This window comes from Hyperolius riggenbachi, chromosome 7 (assembly GCF_040937935.1).
Source record: "Hyperolius riggenbachi isolate aHypRig1 chromosome 7, aHypRig1.pri, whole genome shotgun sequence".
In the NCBI taxonomy this organism is placed as follows: Eukaryota; Metazoa; Chordata; class Amphibia; order Anura; family Hyperoliidae; genus Hyperolius; species Hyperolius riggenbachi.
In genome coordinates, this window is record NC_090652.1 from 176,879,756 (window position 1) to 176,897,377 (window position 17,622).

Sequence of the window (17,622 nt, forward strand, 5' to 3'; positions counted from 1 at the left end):
CCACTGCATACCTGTTCAGTGAACCCACCACTGCATACCTGTTCAGTGAACCTGCCACTGCATACCTGTTCTGTTCAGTGAACCTGCCACTGCATACCTGTTCTGTTCAGTGAACCCGCCACTGTATTCCTGTTCAGTGAACCCACCACTGCATACCTGTTCTGTTCAGTAACCCGCCACTGCATACCTGTTGTGTTCAGTGAACCCGCCACTGTATACCTGTTCTGTTCAGTGAACCTGCCACTGTATACCTGTTCTGTTCAGTGAACCCGCCACTGTATACCTGTTCTGTGAACCTGCCACTGCATACCTGTTCTGTGAACCCACCACTGCATACCTGTTCTGTTCAGTGAACCCACCACTGCATACCTGTTCTGTTCAGTGAACCCGCCACTGTATACCTGTTCAGTTAACCCGCCACTGCATACCTGTTGTGTTCAGTGAACCCGCCACTGTATACCTGTTCTGTTTAGTGAACCTGCCACTGTATACCTGTTCTGTTCAGTGAACCCGCCACTGCATACCTGTTCTGTTCAGTGAACCCACCGCATCAGTGCGCATACCTGTGCAGTTAAGTGAACCCATCTACCTACGTGAGTGCACGCAGTGTGATATACCACTCCGTGCATACCCGATATGGACAAAACAGGTAGAGGAAGAGGTAGTGCCAGAGCCAGAGGAAGGCCACCCAGCAGGTCTGTGCAAGGTCGTGTAAATGTAATTTCGTATGGACCTGGCCCACAGTACAGTGCTCGGAAGAAGGCACGTCCCATCACCTCCCAAGATTGTCAGGACGTGGTTGAGTATTTAGCGACACAGAACACCTCATCTTGCTCAGCCACCAGCGCTACTACTAGCACCACTTCCGCTGCATTTGACACTTCGCAAGAATTATTTAGTGGTGAAATCACTGGTGCACAGCCATTGTTGTTACAGCCAGATGAATTTTCACCAGCTCATATGTCTGAGTTACGCAGCAACACTATGGATGTAACGTGTAAGGAGGATGAAGGACCTACTGATGGTGCATGTTTGGATTTTTCTGAGGCAAGAGAAGCTGGGCAGGATGATTACGATGATGACGATAATACGAATCCTCTGTATGTTCCCAATAGAGGAGATGAAAAGGGGGACAGTTCAGAGGGGGAGTCAGAGAGTAGTAGGAGGAGAGAAGTTGCTGAAAGAAGCTGGGGCAGCTCTTCGTCAGAAACAGCTGGTGGCAGTGTCCGGCACCATGTATCGCCACCTATGTACAGCCAGCCAACTTGCCCTTCAGCATCAGCTGCTGAGGTCCCCATAGTGCCCACATCCCAGGGTGGCTCAGCGGTGTGGAAATTTTTTAATGTGTGTGCCTCAGATCGGAACAAAGCCATCTGTTCGCTCTGCCAACAAAAATTGAGCCGTGGAAAGGCCAACACTCACGTAGGGACAAGTGCCTTACGAAGGCACCTGGAGAAAAGGCACAAACAGCAATGGGATGGCCACCTGAGCAAAAGCAGCAGCAGCACACAAAAGAAAAGTCACCCTCCTTCTCCTCTTCCTCCTTCAGGTGCATCATCTGCTTCTGCCGCTTTCTCCCTTGCACCTTCACAGGCACCCTCCTCCACTCCGCCTCTGCCCTTGAGCACTTCCTGCTCCTCTGCCCACAGCAGCAGTCAGGTGTCCGTGAAGGAAATGTTTGAGCGGAAGAAGCCAATTTTGGCCAGTCACCCCCTTGCCCGGCGTCTGACAGCTGGCGTGGTGGAACTGTTAGCTCGCCAGCTGTTGCCATACCGGCTGGTGGACTCTGAGGCCTTCCGTAAATTTGTGGCCATCGGGACACCGCAGTGGAAGATGCCAGGCCGCACTTATTTTTCGAGAAAGGTCATACCCCAACTGCACCGTGAAGTTGAGAGGCAAGTGGTGTCATCTCTTGCGAAGAGCGTTGGGTCAAGGGTACACCTGACCACGGATGCCTGGTCTGCCAAGCACGGGCAGGGCCGCTACATTACGTACACAGCCCATTGGGTCAACCTGGTGAACGATGGCAAGCAGGGCGCAGCGGAGAAATTGTGACACCTCCACGGCTTGCAGGCAGGCCTCCTGCCACCTCCTCTCCTCCTGCTACATGCTCTTCGCTGTCCTCCTCCTCCTTGGCTGAGTGGCAGTTCTCCTCTCCAGCTACACAGCCCCAGCTCCGCAGGGCCTATGTTGCATGCCAGGTACGATGGTGTCACGCCATCTTAGACATGTCTTGCCTCAAAGCGGAGAGTCACACTGGAGCAGCTCTCCTGGCTGCTCTTAAGAAACAGGTGGATGAGTGGCTGACCCCGCACCACCTGGAGATAGGCAACGTGGTGTGCGACAACGGCAGCAACCTGCTTGCCGCTTTGCATATGGGGAAGCTGACACACATACCCTGCATGGCACATGTCATGAATCTAGTTGTTCAAAGATTTGTGTCAAAGTACCCTGGCTTAGCGGATGTCCTGAAGCAGGCCAGGAAGTTCTGTGGGCATTTGAGGCGGTCTTACACAGCCATGGCACGCTTTGCGGAAATTCAGCGGAAAAACAACTTGCCGGTGAGACGCCTGATTTGCGATAGCCCGACTCGCTGGAATTCGACCCTGCTCATGTTCTCCCGCCTGCTAGAACAGAAGAAAGCCGTCACCCGGTACCTCTACAACTACAGTAGAATGAAACAGTCTGGGAAGATGGGGATGTTCTGGCCCGACAACTGGACACTGATGAGAAATGCATGCAGGCTCATGCGGCCGTTTGAGGAGGTGACCAACCTGGTGAGCCGCAGTGAAGGCACCATCAGCGACTTGATTCCCTATGCTTACTTCTTGGAGCGTGCTGTGCGTAGAGTGGCGGATGAAGCTGCGAATGAGCGTGACCAGGAACAGTTACGGCAGGAACAGGCATGGGACCAATTTTCATCAGACCCAGCTGTTTCCTCAACACCTGCGGCAGCACAGAGGGGGGAGGAGGAGGAAGAAGAGAAGTCGTGTGCAGAAGACGAGTCAGACTCAGAGGATGATGAGCACAGTGTTTCTTTGGGGGAGGAGGAGGAGGGGACGGCGGCAGAAGAACAACCGCAGCAGGCGTCGCAGGGGGCTTGTGCTGCTTAACCTTCCCGTGGTATTGTTCGCGGCTGGGGGGAGGAGGTTGACTTACGTGACGTCACTGAGGAAGAGCAAGAGGAGATGGATGGTACATCTGGATCCGACTTTGTGCAGATGTCGTCTTTTATGCTGTCCTGCCTGTTGAAGGACCCCCGTATAAAAAACCTCAAGGGGAATGAGCTGTACTGGGTGGCCACTGTAACGCTCGGTGAAGCACAGAGAGATCTGATTACCGGTGATCTGCAGTATCACGGGAAATACTGACGTATACCAGATTATATGTGATCTGCAGTATCACCGATAATCCAATATACTAGCTAACCTCTGGTCACCTGAGTAGAGTGTTGTGATTGGTGCAACAGTAATATAGAGGACAAGCCTCAGTGCAGCAAGGAGCACTGCACAGATCCCTTCCGCAGGTCTGAGCTCTCCAAGACGGGAGGAGTCAGACTGACAGAGGGAAGGGAAGTCCGAAAGTGACACTCAGGCGGGAGTGTCACTAACAGGACGGGGAACCGCCTCCAATCGTGAGGTCGGTTCTCGAGGTCGGACAAGCCAGGTCGTAAACAGACGGACAGATAAGTACAATATCAGTAGGCAAAGGCGGAGTCAAAGTACAGGCAGGGTTCGGCAACGGGGTGTCAGAAATATCGGGGTACAAAATCAGGAGGCAGAGGCGGAGTCAAAGTACAGGCAGGGTTCAGCAACGGGGTATCAGATATAGCGAGGTACAAGGTCCGAGTTCAGGAGGATAGTCGAGGCAGGCAAAGGTCATAACAGATCATCACAATCAAACTAGTACTTTAAGCTATCAACAGAATCTAGCTTAGTGTAGGATTACAGCTCCAGCTGGTCCCGGCACACTAACGGATCTAACTACGGATCTGGGTGCTCCCACATATGTGAACGCAACGCCAGACAAGGAGCAAGTGAACAGCCAGCAGTATATATACACATATACTTCTCCAGCTCCACCCCAAGCACTGGACCAATGGGGAGTGGAGCCAGAGTCAGCTGACCAGCCTGGTCAGCTGACTCATCTTGACAGGCATATCTACTTCCTGAGTGCGCGCGCGCGCCTCACTCTAAACTTTGAGGGACTACGAGTCCTAGCCCCAGCAGCCCCGCTCTGCGGAGTCTCCGCAGCGGGGACATGCGCGCCGACCGCCTCTCCACGGGGACAGCCGCCTCATGCTGGGAGGAGGCGGCTGCCTCCCTGTGTGTGCGGCCACTGGACGCGGAAAGAGCCGCCGACCGCTGGCTCATGGCGGCGGCTCTTCCGCGTTTTCTCACAGTACCCCCCCCTCCCGAGGAGTGGACTCCGGACAGCTCCCTCCAGGTTTTCCTGGATGTACAGCATGAAATTCCTTCACTAACTCGTCCGCATGCATGCGGTTCCCAGGTACCCATTGCCTCTCCTCAATCCCGTACCCCTTCCAATGTACGAGATACTGTACCGAGTTCTGTACAGTACGTGAATCTATGATCTTTTCCACCTCATACTCAGGTTGGGCATCGACTAAGACAGGAGGAGGAGGAGTGGGACCCACCTGGACTGCGGGTTTGAGAAGTGATACGTGGAAAGACCTTACTCCGCGCATGCTGGTGGGAAGATCAACGGTATATGTGACATCGTTGATCTTCCTGGTAACTGGGAACGGACCCACGAACCTGGGACCAAGTTTATCAGAGGGTTGTTTTAGGGTCAGGTGACGGGTTGAGACCCAAACCAAATCTCCTGGTTGGAATTTCCACTCCAACGAGCGTCTTTTGTCAGCCTGACCTTTCTGACTCTGGAATGCTTTCACAAGATTATTCTTGATGGTCCACCACATGTCCTTAAACGACCTTTGCCAGGCCTCCAAGGCTGGGAACGGAGTGGCCGCAACTGACAATGGGGAGAATTTAGGCAGTTTCCCTGTCACAATCTGAAATGGACAGAAACCTGAGGATGAACTCTTTAAGTTATTGTGGGCAAATTCTGCATACGGTAAATATTTAACCCAATCATTCTGTGCCTCGGCAACGTAGCATCTCAGAAATTGTTCTAACGACTGGTTGACCCTCTCCGTCTGGCCATTTGTCTGTGGGTGGTACCCTGAGGAAAATGACAATTTCATGCCCATTTGGTGACAGAATGCCCTCCAAAATTTCGAAACAAACTGGACTCCCCGATCGGAAACTATGTCTTCTGGAATGCCATGCAGTCTGAAGACATGGGTGATAAATAAATCGGCCAGTTCCTGGGCCGAGGGGAGTCCTTTCAGAGGCACGAAGTGGGCCATCTTACTAAAACGGTCAACCACCACCCAAATAACTGACATGCCTTCAGATCTCGGAAGCTCTCCCACAAAATCCATGGACAAGTGGGTCCATGGTTCACTCGGGGTGGGCAAAGGCTGCAAAGTACCCACAGATGCCAGCCGGGAGGGCTTGCTTTTCGCGCACACGGCACATTCCCTGACAAACTCTTTGCAGTCCGCGGCTAGCGAAGGCCACCATGCACATCTGGCCACGAGATCTTGTGTTCTAGACGCTCCAGGATGTCCCGCGTTCTGATGAGAGTGAATCATCTCCAAGATCTGGAGACGGAATGGTAACGGAACAAATAATACCCCGTCTGGCTTCCCTTCCGGGACATCCTGCTGAAAAGGACTCAAGGTCTCTTTCCAGTCCTCCCAAGTCTCGGTGGCGGCTAACACCACACTTCGTGGGACAATGGTCTCGGGAACAGAGGGCTGTGCTGTCTCCGGCTCAAAACACCTAGAGAGTGCGTCTGCCTTGGTATTCTTACTACCTGGCGTATACGTGATCAAAAATGTAAATCTTGAGAAAAATAGCGACCATCGAGCCTGCCTTGGACTTAACCTTTTAGCCCCCTCGATGTATTCCAGGTTTTTGTGGTCGGTATAAACCGTGATAGTGTGCTCAGCCCCCTCTAGCCAATGACGCCACTCTTCGAAGGCCAATTTGATGGCCAGGAGCTCCCTGTTGCCTATGTCGTAGTTTCTCTCTGCCGGAGAGAACCTTCTGGAGAAATAGGCACACGAGTGCAGTCTACCCTGAAGACCAAAACGCTGGGACAGCACAGCCCCCACCCCGATCTCCGAGGCGTCTACCTCAACAATAAACGGAAAAGAAGTGTCCACGTGCCTGATTATCGGTGCTGAGCAGAACAACCCCTTTAATTTAGAAAAAGCCTGTAAGGCCTCGGGAGACCACTGAGTGGTGTCTGCCCCTTTTTTAGTAAGGCTAGTGAGAGGGGCGACTACTGTGGAGTACCCTTTAATAAACCTTCTATAGTAGTTCGCAAACCCCAAGAACCGTTGCAATGATTTTAACCCCACCGGCTGCGGCCATTCCAGGACCGCGGAGACCTTGGCAGGGTCCATAGACAAACCTGAGGTGGAGATTATATACCCCAGAAAGGCAACCGACGTGACCTCAAAAATACATTTCTCGAGTTTGGCGTATAACAGATTCTGCCTCAGTTTGTCTAGTACCATCCTGACATGGGTTCTGTGTTCTGGGAGGTTGTTAGAGAAAATGAGAATGTCGTCTAGATAGACTAAAACGAACTTTCCCAACACCTCCCGAAAAACCTCATTAATGAGTTCCTGGAAGACGGCCGGGGCATTACATAAACCGAATGGCATCACCCTATACTCGTAGTGCCCATCAGGGGTATTGAAGGCCGTCTTCCATTCATCGCCCTTCCTTATACGCACCAGGTTGTATGCCCCCCGTAAATCCAGCTTAGAAAATATCCTAGCCTCAGTGACCTGTGTGAACAAATCGTCTATGAGTGGTAACGGGTAGCGATTCTTCACTGTGATTTTATTGAGGCCACGATAATCGATGCAAGGCCGTAAACCCCCGTCTTTCTTTTTAACAAAAAAGAAGCCTGCCCCAGCGGGCGACCGGGACGGCCTGATGAAGCCCTTTGCCAAGTTCTCACGGATGTACTCCTGCATGGCGAGTTTCTCGGGGCCAGATAAGTTATATAAATGGCCTCGAGGAGGCATACAACCGGAACGAAGGTCAATGGGACAGTCAAATGGCCGATGCGGGGGTAATTTATCCGCGGCCTTGGGACAAAACACATCGGCATAATCAGAGTATTGTTCCGGTATACCCTCCACCTGTACCTTAGTTAGACCTATTGTCAGTCTCCCCAAACACTGCTGGAAACAATGAGGTGACCATGCTGTCAACTGTCCTGTGGCCCAGTCTATCTGCGGGGAATGAACCTGCAACCAAGGCATGCCTAGGATAATAGTGGAGGTGGACATGTGTAAAACAAAAAATTGTAACTGCTCCCCGTGCAATACCCCTATGGTGAGCTTCACCAGCGGAGTCTGTGACAGGGGACGATTCCGCTGCAAAGGGGAGTCGTCAACTGCCGTGACCTGAATGGAGGGTCTCACGGGAGTGAGTGGTAGACCCAACTCCTGAGCAAACTCAAAATTCATAAAGTTAGCCGCTGAGCCGGAGTCAATAAAAGCTTCAGTGGCGACAGACTTATCCCATGTAACCGTACAAGGGAGAAGTAATTTTTTCTCTTTAAGGGGTGAGGTTTGTGTGCCTAGGGTGTCACCCCCCACTACTCCTAGGCAGACCCGTTTCCCGCCCTGTTGGGGCAGTTTCGCACCCTATGTCCTGCTTCTGCACAGTATAGGCACAGTTGTTCCGTCATCCTCCGCCTTCGCTCCACCTGGGTCAGTTTTGATCGACCAATTTGCATCGGCTCTGGTGGAGGCAAGGCCGGAAAGGGTGAGACAGGCGGAGATGCTGTTACAGAGGATGCAGCAACCGGTGCCGCGTACGAAGTCACCCTGACACGGTGACTGCCCCTGGCCTGTCTCTGATGGCGTAGCCTGCGATCTACTCGAATGGCCGATGATATGGCCTCATCAACTGTCTTGGGCTCGGGTACGGTTAACATTAAGTCGGAAACCTCCTCCGTCAACCCAGACAAAAAATAATCCATTAGGGCGAAGTTATCAAATCTAGGGGGTGACTGACCACCTACGGAACTCCGCCGCATAATCCTCGACCGAACCTCTGCCTTGCCGCAAAAGTTTGAGCTTCCGCTCTGAGGACGCAGCAAGGTCAGGGTCGTCGTAGATTATGGCCATGGCCTTAAAGAATTCCTCTACCGAGGTCAGAGCGGTATCGGTAGGAGGCAGGTTATATGCCCAGGACTGGGAGTCCCCAGTCAACAAAGTCTTAATGAAGATGACCCGTTGGGTCTCAGTCCCCGAGGATCGGGGTCTTAACTCGAAATACGACAACACTCTACTCCTGAAATTCCGGAAGTCAGACTTGTGGCCGGAAAATTTATCAGGTACAGGCATACGTATGTCCTCACTATGAGGGGATCGCACTGAGTTGACTGACGTCTGGAGGGTTTTCACAGAGCCTGATAGAGCATCGATTAAGGCTTTGTGCTGGCCCAGTGCTTGATGAATGTTATCCACCGAAGTGGCAAGCACAGTCAGAAGATCAGCGCGTGATTCCATCGGTTTTGTGGTCTGGCGTTCTGTAACGCTCGGTGAAGCACAGAGAGATCTGATTACCGGTGATCTGCAGTATCACGGGAAATACAGACGTATACCAGATTATATGTGATCTGCAGTATCACCGATAATCCAATATACTAGCTAACCTCTGGTCACCTGAGTAGAGTGTTGTGATTGGTGCAACAGTAATATAGAGGACAAGCCTCAGTGCAGCAAGGAGCACTGCACAGATCCCTTCCGCAGGTCTGAGCTCTCCAAGACGGGAGGAGTCAGACTGACAGAGGGAAGGGAAGTCCGAAAGTGACACTCAGGCGGGAGTGTCACTAACAGGACGGGGAACCGCCTCCAATCGTGAGGTCGGTTCTCGAGGTCGGACAAGCCAGGTCGTAAACAGACGGACAGATAAGTACAATATCAGTAGGCAAAGGCGGAGTCAAAGTACAGGCAGGGTTCGGCAACGGGGTGTCAGAAATATCGGGGTACAAAATCAGGAGGCAGAGGCGGAGTCAAAGTACAGGCAGGGTTCAGCAACGGGGTATCAGATATAGCGAGGTACAAGGTCCGAGTTCAGGAGGATAGTCGAGGCAGGCAAAGGTCATAACAGATAATCACAATCAAACTAGTACTTTAAGCTATCAACAGAATCTAGCTTAGTGTAGGATTACAGCTCCAGCTGGTCCCGGCACACTAACGGATCTAACTACGGATCTGGGTTCTCCCACATATGTGAACGCAACGCCAGACAAGGAGCAAGTGAACAGCCAGCAGTATATATACACATATACTTCTCCAGCTCCACCCCAAGCACTGGACCAATGGGGAGTGGAGCCAGAGTCAGCTGACCAGCCTGGTCAGCTGACTCATCTTGACAGGCATATCTACTTCCTGAGTGCGCGCGCGCGCGTCACTCTAAACTTTGAGGGACTACGAGTCCCAGCCCCAGCAGCCCCGCTCTGCGGAGTCTCCGCAGCGGGGACATGCGTGCCGACCGCCGCACCCGGCGCTCAGCCTGCCTCTCCACGGGGACAGCCGCCTCATGCTGGGAGGAGGCGGCTGCCTCCCCGTGTGTGCGGCCACTGGACGCGGAAAGAGCCGCCGACCGCTGGCTCATGGCGGCGGCTCTTCCGCGTTTTCTCACAGCCACACTACTAGACCCTCGGTACAGGCACAAAGTGGCGGACCTGTTACCAACTCACCTGAAGGTGGAAAGGATGCAGCACATGCAGAACAAGCTGTCAACTATGCTTTACAATGCCTTTAAGGGTGATGTGACAGCACAACGCCAGCAAGGTACCACTGCCACTAATCCTCCTCCCGTGTCCACGCAGTCAAAGACAGGACGCTCCAGCGATCTCATGGTGATGTCGGACATGCGGACGTTCTTTAGTCCAACGCCTCGCCGTAGCCCTTCCGGATCCACCCTCCACCAATGCCTGGAACGGCAGGTAGCCGACTACCTGGCCTTAAGTGTGGATGTAGACACTGCTGTGAACAGCGATGAGGAACCCTTGAACTACTGGGTGTGCAGGCTTGACCTGTGGCCAGAGCTGTCCCAATTTGCCATCCAACTTCTCTCCTGCCCTGCCGCAAGCGTCCTGTCAGAAAGGACCTTCAGCGCAGCTGGAGGCATTGTCACTGAGAAGAGAAGTCGCCTAAGTCGCAAAACTGTTAAGTACCTCACCTTTATCAAAATGAATGAGGCATGAATCCCGGAGGGCTGCTGCCCGCCCCAAGACTAAGTCAGTCCCCGCACACACAGCATCTCTGCCTGCACGCCGTGTGACTGGCTGCCTGGCCTGCCCCAAGAAGACTAAGTCGCTCCCAGTCCCTCCACACAGCATGTCTGCCTGCAGGCCGCTTGACTACCTTCTCCGCCACCACCAACAGGGTCCGGGACTCCAGGCGGATTGCTGAATTTTTTAGGCCGCTGCTAGCAGCGGCCGCTGTAATAATTTTTCTGGTGCGTGTACATGATTGCCTAATTTTTCTGGCTGCACTGCCGGGCAGCTGCAACAACAAAAGAAAAGGCATGTACATGCGCCCATTCCCCTTCGTGATCATTACCTTGCCCTGGTGAAGGGGCTTGCGTATCACAATGAAGCAATGACAGGCGCCTAGATGAGTGTCTCGGGGGGCACACCCACGATAATAAGGTCGTTGCCTCATTGTGGTCAGACCAAATTTGATCAGCTGGACAGTCACTGTTCTGTCATTCAGCTACATCAGCCAGGCGACCATATGGGCTATAAAGCCACCAAAATCTGCACTCTCGCCATGGTGCGCACCAGTCCAGCACGGCCGTCACTACACATACAGCTGTTTGCGGTGCATTACACGGTGAGTTTGGTGTGTCAGTGTGAAGCAGTACCTTAATTACACTACCTGATTGATATATACACATGCAAGATGTTTTAAAGCACTTTAGGCCTGTCATTTAGCATTCAATGTGATTTCTGCCCTTAAAACGCTGCTTTGCGTCAAATCCAGATTTTTCCCCGGGACTTTTGGCATGTATCCCACTCCGCCATGTCCCCCTCCAGGTGTTAGACCCCTTGAAACATCTTTTCCATCACTTTTGTGGCCAGCATAATTTTTTTTTTTAAAGTTCGCATCCCCATTGAAGTCTATTGCGGTTCGCGAACTTTTCCGCGATCCAAACCTTACACGGAAGTTCGCGAACCCGGTTCGCGAACCTAAAATCGGAGGTTCGGCCCCACTCTAGTGGTTCCTGAATTTAGTGGAAAAAACAATTATAACAATTTGTCTTTTATATTAACACAGTTCAATTAAATATATAACGAAATCACAAAACAAAAAATATACCCATACCTTTCTCCGTAGATTCACAGTAATTGACATATTTGTTAAAATCAGCTTTTCCTGCTTAAGCTCGTTTTGTGCAATCCCATTATGTTCATTTTCTGCAAAGCAAAATTTGTAAATTTTCTTAACTAAACAGTAAGTAAGAAACCTTAATGCATGTAAAGACAAGGAATTTACAATGTGCTTTGTGCTTGAGGAGACATTAGCCTTATAAATGTCCTAAGTATTTTATGATTCCATGGTCTCACAATTATTGATTAAAGGGAACCTAAACGGAGAAGGATATGGATTTTTTCTTTTAAAATAATACCAGTTGCTTGACTCTCCTGCTGACTGATCATGTGTCTCTAATACTTTTAGCCACAGCCCCTGAACAAGCATGCAGATGAGGTGCTCTGTCTGAAGTCAGACTGGATTAGCTGCATGCTTGTTTCAGGTCTGTTATTCAGCCACTGCAGCAGCCAAAGAGATCAGCAGGGCTGCCAGACAACTGGTATTGTTTAAAAGGAAACATTCATATTCCTCTGAGTTTAGGTTCCCTTTAAAGAGAACCTGAACTGAAAATAAAAAGTCAAAATAACCATACACAGGTCATACTTACCTTTTGTGCAGTTCACTCCTCAATCTCTTTCTCCTCTCCTGCGTCCCATTAGTCCACTATGATCGATGGAAGTCTCTGTCCTCCATTTTAAATATGGCCATTACCCCATAACAGCTTCCTGGTCAGTACACTTGTAAAAACAAAACAGAGGACACCAAGAGCCCAATAGTGCAATATTGTCTGGTAAGCTCAATATATAATGTAATGTCAAAGGTTCTTATACTCACAAAGGTGGGTTACCATCAGGTAACCACTTGACAGGCAGGTGGGGAGTATTAGTACCTGACCCCACTCAGGTATAAAAGTCGCTTTCTGTAGATAGGAAAATGGGGAAAGAACCTCTCCACCAGGGATGGACTTAATCGTGCTGTAATATGTACGAACAGAGGCGCCGAGCAGAGTAAAACAATGTTCTAAAAATAATAAAAAGAGGGAAGTCGAGGTGGGAGGTAAGTCCCTCTGGTAGTGGACATTTACTCAAATGCAGAGTAAAAAAAAATATACAATTTATTCACAGCTCCATAAAATCGCAACGCGTTTCGCGGTCAACAGTCCCGCTTCATCAGGCAGTACAGGAGTATATAAAACTGTAACAGATACAAGCATGCAAATCAATATACCACAGATATGGACCATTAGCTCAAAAATATAAAAATGTGAATACAAATTTATGCGAAGCAACTCGGTATTTTTAAGATAAAAAAACCCTGTGTTGTGGAAACTGCATGCATCTACAAGCATGCATATCAATAAGCCACAGATATGGACCACAACCCGTACAACACAAACCATCCGTACTAGAATAGGACAACATAAACGCAACATTATCAATAATTTTCCCCTGCACAGCGTATCATGGCACTTCGGCACTTCGGGAGATGTATTGGATACAAATTATCAGAAGTTTGGTGCCCGATGGGCTCAACGAGGTCTTGGAAAAGACCTTTTAATTTTATTGTCGCTCTCTTTTAGTGAATTTTGCTTTCTTCCTTTTATTAAATTACTGCTTGCTTTTGGTGTTATTGTTTTTAGGTTTTTATTTAAAAGCGCTGCAACCCATTTGTGCCCAAAATAATCCCTTCATATACCCAAATCACCTTATCTTCCTATTTGCCCCTTCCCCATATATATGTGTATGTAGTTTCATGTTTATGTGTGTGAGTGTATATATGTGTATATGTATGTATATATATATATATATATATATATATATATATATATTTATATATATATATATATATATATATATATATATATATATATATATATATATGTGTGTGTGTGTATATATTTGTTTTTATTTTTTTTAATTTATTTATTTATTTTTTATTAATTTATTATTATGATCCAATTTTTTCCCTTTTCTTTTCTACTGTACTTGACCTCTATTTCATAAACCTTTTATTTTGAGTGTGACACTTTAAAACCTTAAAGATGGCCACCAAGGGTAATGCGACCTCATCACAGCAGTGTTTCCAACCTAAAATATGGCCGCCACCAATGATGTGACTTTTTCTCCACACCTTACATTGTTTCCAACCAAAAATATGGCCGCCACCTATGATGTGACCTTTTTCACTGCACTCTCCATACATGTATATTAGTTCCACCAAAGAAATGGCCGCCACCACTAATGTGACGTTAACGTCGCACCCGCCCCCATTTTGTGTTTGGCTGGTGACCATGGGGGCGTGTACGCTGCATGCGTGTCGCGCTCCCATTGGCCACTTGCTAGACATAGCTTTTTTATATATAGAACTCAACATGAAGCCCATCCTCACAGAGGCGCTCACATGCTTTATGGACCTGAACCAGGTAAGAGGCTACTCTTGGCAGAGAGCCTGCTGAATGCTTTTTTTGTGTCTGCATAGGATACATGATGTAGCACTTTAGACCCCTTCTATTGAATGTGATAAGCACTGCACTTTTGCCTATGAACAATCTTTTAAGCATTGCACTTTTATCCTATTGTCTTGTTCTTTGCACAGTTCAATTACGCCAAAAGGCAATATGATTTACCGTATATACTCGCATATAAGCCGACCCGCATATAAGCCGAGGTACCCACTTTTCCTTCAGAAATCAGGAAAAAGTGGTTGACCCCCATATAAGCCCCCTCCCCAGTATCACCCCGCTCCCCAGTATCACTCCCCTCCCCAGTATAGCCCCTTCTAGTATAAATAGCCAGGTGGGCCCCCAGTGTGAGACAGCACCACTCCCCATAGCCAGATGTGCACCCACATCTCTGCTAATTGTCAGTGCCACTCACGTCTGCTTAGCTCCCAGTGGCCAGCCTCTTCTTGATACAAATCCAACTGAAAATTAGGGGCATTGCCAAAGACAGATCTTTCACACCCTGGAATTTGGACTGTCAAATGACTGTTGCTGATTGTCTAGTGAATTCTGCTATAAGGGAATTTACTCCAAAGTATGAAGTGAAGCTGGACTCACCAGGGGAATAAGGGCAGAAGGCTCAGTCCCCTTCCGCCGCGTCACCTCGCCTTTTGTGATAGGAGCTCAACTGTGCGGAGGGCGCGCCCCCCTGCTGCCGGACGGAGGCCGGAAAGGTCCAATGTAAAAACCACCTGTAAGTCTCATAATGTGTACCACCTCAATGGAACGCACAACGCACATATCATGCGACCCACGGGCGCAACATACCTCAATCCGGTAGTGCTGCCCTGAGTAGCAAGATGCGTGGAGAGAAACCTCCAGCAGAGTGCGCTAACCCCCAAATGGAGGTATTGTTTAACATTGGACTCAACAGCCTCTTTTCATGTGCGAGCAATACAATCTATGCAGGCACATAGATCGGCAGCGAGGAGGCTCATCAACCGCACAATAGGCTTACTGTGATATAGTGCAGTGCACAATAAAGCCCTGGGGCCACAGAAAACACCGACCACATACTCATGGGGTCACATCTATAAGTCACCCTATATAAAACGTCCCGAACAATCGGGAAAGAGATAAACATAAGTGAAAAAGGGGAGGGGGGAGAGGGAGGGGAACACAAGGGGAGGAAAAAGAAGGGAAGAATAAACCCATCTATAACATTTTTGATAACAAGATCTTGAAAACTGCCAATCATACGTTACAACATTACAACAGTTGATTCCACCTCCCAATAGCAACAAACATGCTGCAGGAGGTTGCCTACCGGCCCACTGCCTATTAAGAGACAAACTACACAATTAATATCTTTTTATCAAGGATCTATCGTGCAAGATAACTCAATATTATCATTGAGGCCTAAAGGGCCTAAGGCCTGTGTGAGGAGGATGAGCTTGGTTTCTTTCCTAAGAAGCATTTTATCCCTGTCCCCACCTCTTCTGGGGAATTCTACTGTCTCCAGACCTGCAAACCTGATTCCTGTGGTGAGGCCACCATGTTCATCACGTATATGGGAGATAAAACGGGCACAACCTTTTCCACTCTTAATTGAACACAAATGTTCTCCTATTCTCTTTTTTAGGCAATGTGTCGTTTGCCCAATATGATACCGTCTACAAGGGCAAAGTATTACATACACCACATATTGTGTCCGCTCCACCGGGACGTCCCATAGTCTCTGGATGTGGGTCTCTTACGGAGAGGCTGTCCAGGTACCTCGACCATCTCCTGCGCCCCCTCCATAAGGGGGTGTCCTCTCATTTGAGGGATACGTTGGAGGTTCTGCAGATGTTGGAGCATGCCTCCTGCAGCATGTTTGTTGCTATTGGGAGGTGGAATCAATTGCTGTAATGTTGTAACGTATGATTGGCAGTTTTCATGATCTTGTTATCAAAAATGTTATAGATGGGTTTATCTCCGATATTCACCATTTTATGCTGCAAACGTGGATCAATAAATATACCACAGTTTAAGACGGAAGGTGCACGCTTCTCTTCTCTTTGCACATACAATTGTCGTGAACTTTCTTCTGTTACGATACATCAGCGGAGCACACGTCAGGCACTAAATAAGGAGATTGCAGGTTGTAGTGTGCATTGTCAGCTTGTGCCACCATCAGCAACGCTTTTTCACTATTAATATCACGTATTAAAGGGGAAGTGCCACACTACTTTTTCTTCGTTGCTACATAACTGACAGCAACTGGTAAATTTCAGTTCTGACAAAATATTGTCAGAACTGGAAGGGATCATTGTAAGAAGAAAATGGTGAGCTTCTGAGAGGAACTGACGGTGAGGTTAGTATGTAATATTCATTTGCAGCTACGTCATATGTTTATTTTAAATAATCTTACTCGGTTCAGGTTCCCTTTAAAGTAGGTGTACACTCCCTAAACTAATATTAAAGTGCCTACTCTAAGGAACATTAAAGAAAACTGAAAGCATTCCCTATGTGTAAAAACAATTACTTTCAATGCAGACAAGTTGTACTGCTCTGGTAATCGTCTAATAAAATAATTGCAGGCAAGTAAAAGCTCTCTGCTGGCCTCCTCGCGGTGCTCGCCCACCTCCCCTGTTGAATAGTAGTACCGTGGTAACGGCTGACAAGTCACTTTAGCAGAGGAGGCAGGGGAGCACAGTACTATGGTACTTACATAAAAGTTTGGGTAGTCTAATCCCACTTTGGTCTGAGAATGCCTGAAGCATCTTCACACATTTAGAAAGAAGCTATTGCAATGTGCTTAGTGTGCTGCAGTGAGCAGTGTGAATTATTACATAGCAGGGTTGCCAATCCAATCTCTTATTTTTCCTGGACAAAATGATCAAAAAATCTGGACACCCCAAGGGTTGGACGGGTAGGGGGCAGAGTCAGGGGGTGGAGTCAGTAGCAGGCTTTTTAGGAAACTTCTTGTGAATTTCGAAAGGAGAGAAACATAGCTGAAGAAGGTGATTGCTGCATAAGGCTCCTGAACTTACACACAATGCTGCCCTGCAGAGGTCTGCCACATACAGTGCTGCCCTGCAGAGGTCTGCCACGCACAGTGTTGCCCTGCAGAGGTCTGCCACGCACAGTGCTGCCCTGCAGAGGTCTGCCACGCACAGTGCTGCCCTGCAGAGGTCTGCCACGCACAGTGCTGCCCTGCAGAGGTCTGCCACGCACAGTGCTGCCCTGCAGAGGTCTGCCACGCACAGTGCTGCCCTGCAGAGGTCTGCCACGCACAGTGCTGCCCTGCAGAGGTCTGCCACGCACAGTGCTGCCCTGCAGAGGTCTGCCACGCACAGTGCTGCCCTGCAGAGGTCTGCCACGCACAGTGCTGCCTGCAGAGGTCTGCCACGCACAGTGCTGCCCTGCAGAGGTCTGCCACGCACAGTGCTGCCCTGCAGCACTAGAACACAGCAGTACATGCATCCAGCTACATTTAAAAGTGGTCAGCAGGTGCTCGTCAGCCAATCAGGATGCACTGTCATACACCCTTTACCTGCCATACCACATCTAGCAGTGTTGGTGGGTTTTCTGGATGTGAGAGGTCCAGAGCCTGGGTGTGAGAGGTCCAGGCCCACCTGCACTCCCCTCCAGGTATCGCGTGTTGGCCTTGGGGCCCCGACCAGTGAGAGAGGTCCGGGGCCCCTGGCCATCGTGTGAACCAATCGTGTGTTTTTAAACGTTTTCTTTCAGC

General features: G+C 49.4%; 1 protein-coding gene across 1 annotated transcript in view; it reads right to left on the reverse strand.

Annotated features, from left to right (window-relative positions):
* STAT1 (signal transducer and activator of transcription 1) overlaps nt 1-17,622 on the reverse strand; it is a 1,171,385-nt gene that overhangs the window by 855,516 nt on the left and 298,247 nt on the right. The window contains exon 4 of the mRNA XM_068244925.1: nt 11,459-11,550. Within this exon, the coding sequence (XP_068101026.1) occupies nt 11,459-11,550 (92 nt within the window). The remainder of the gene's footprint in view (nt 1-11,458; nt 11,551-17,622) is intronic.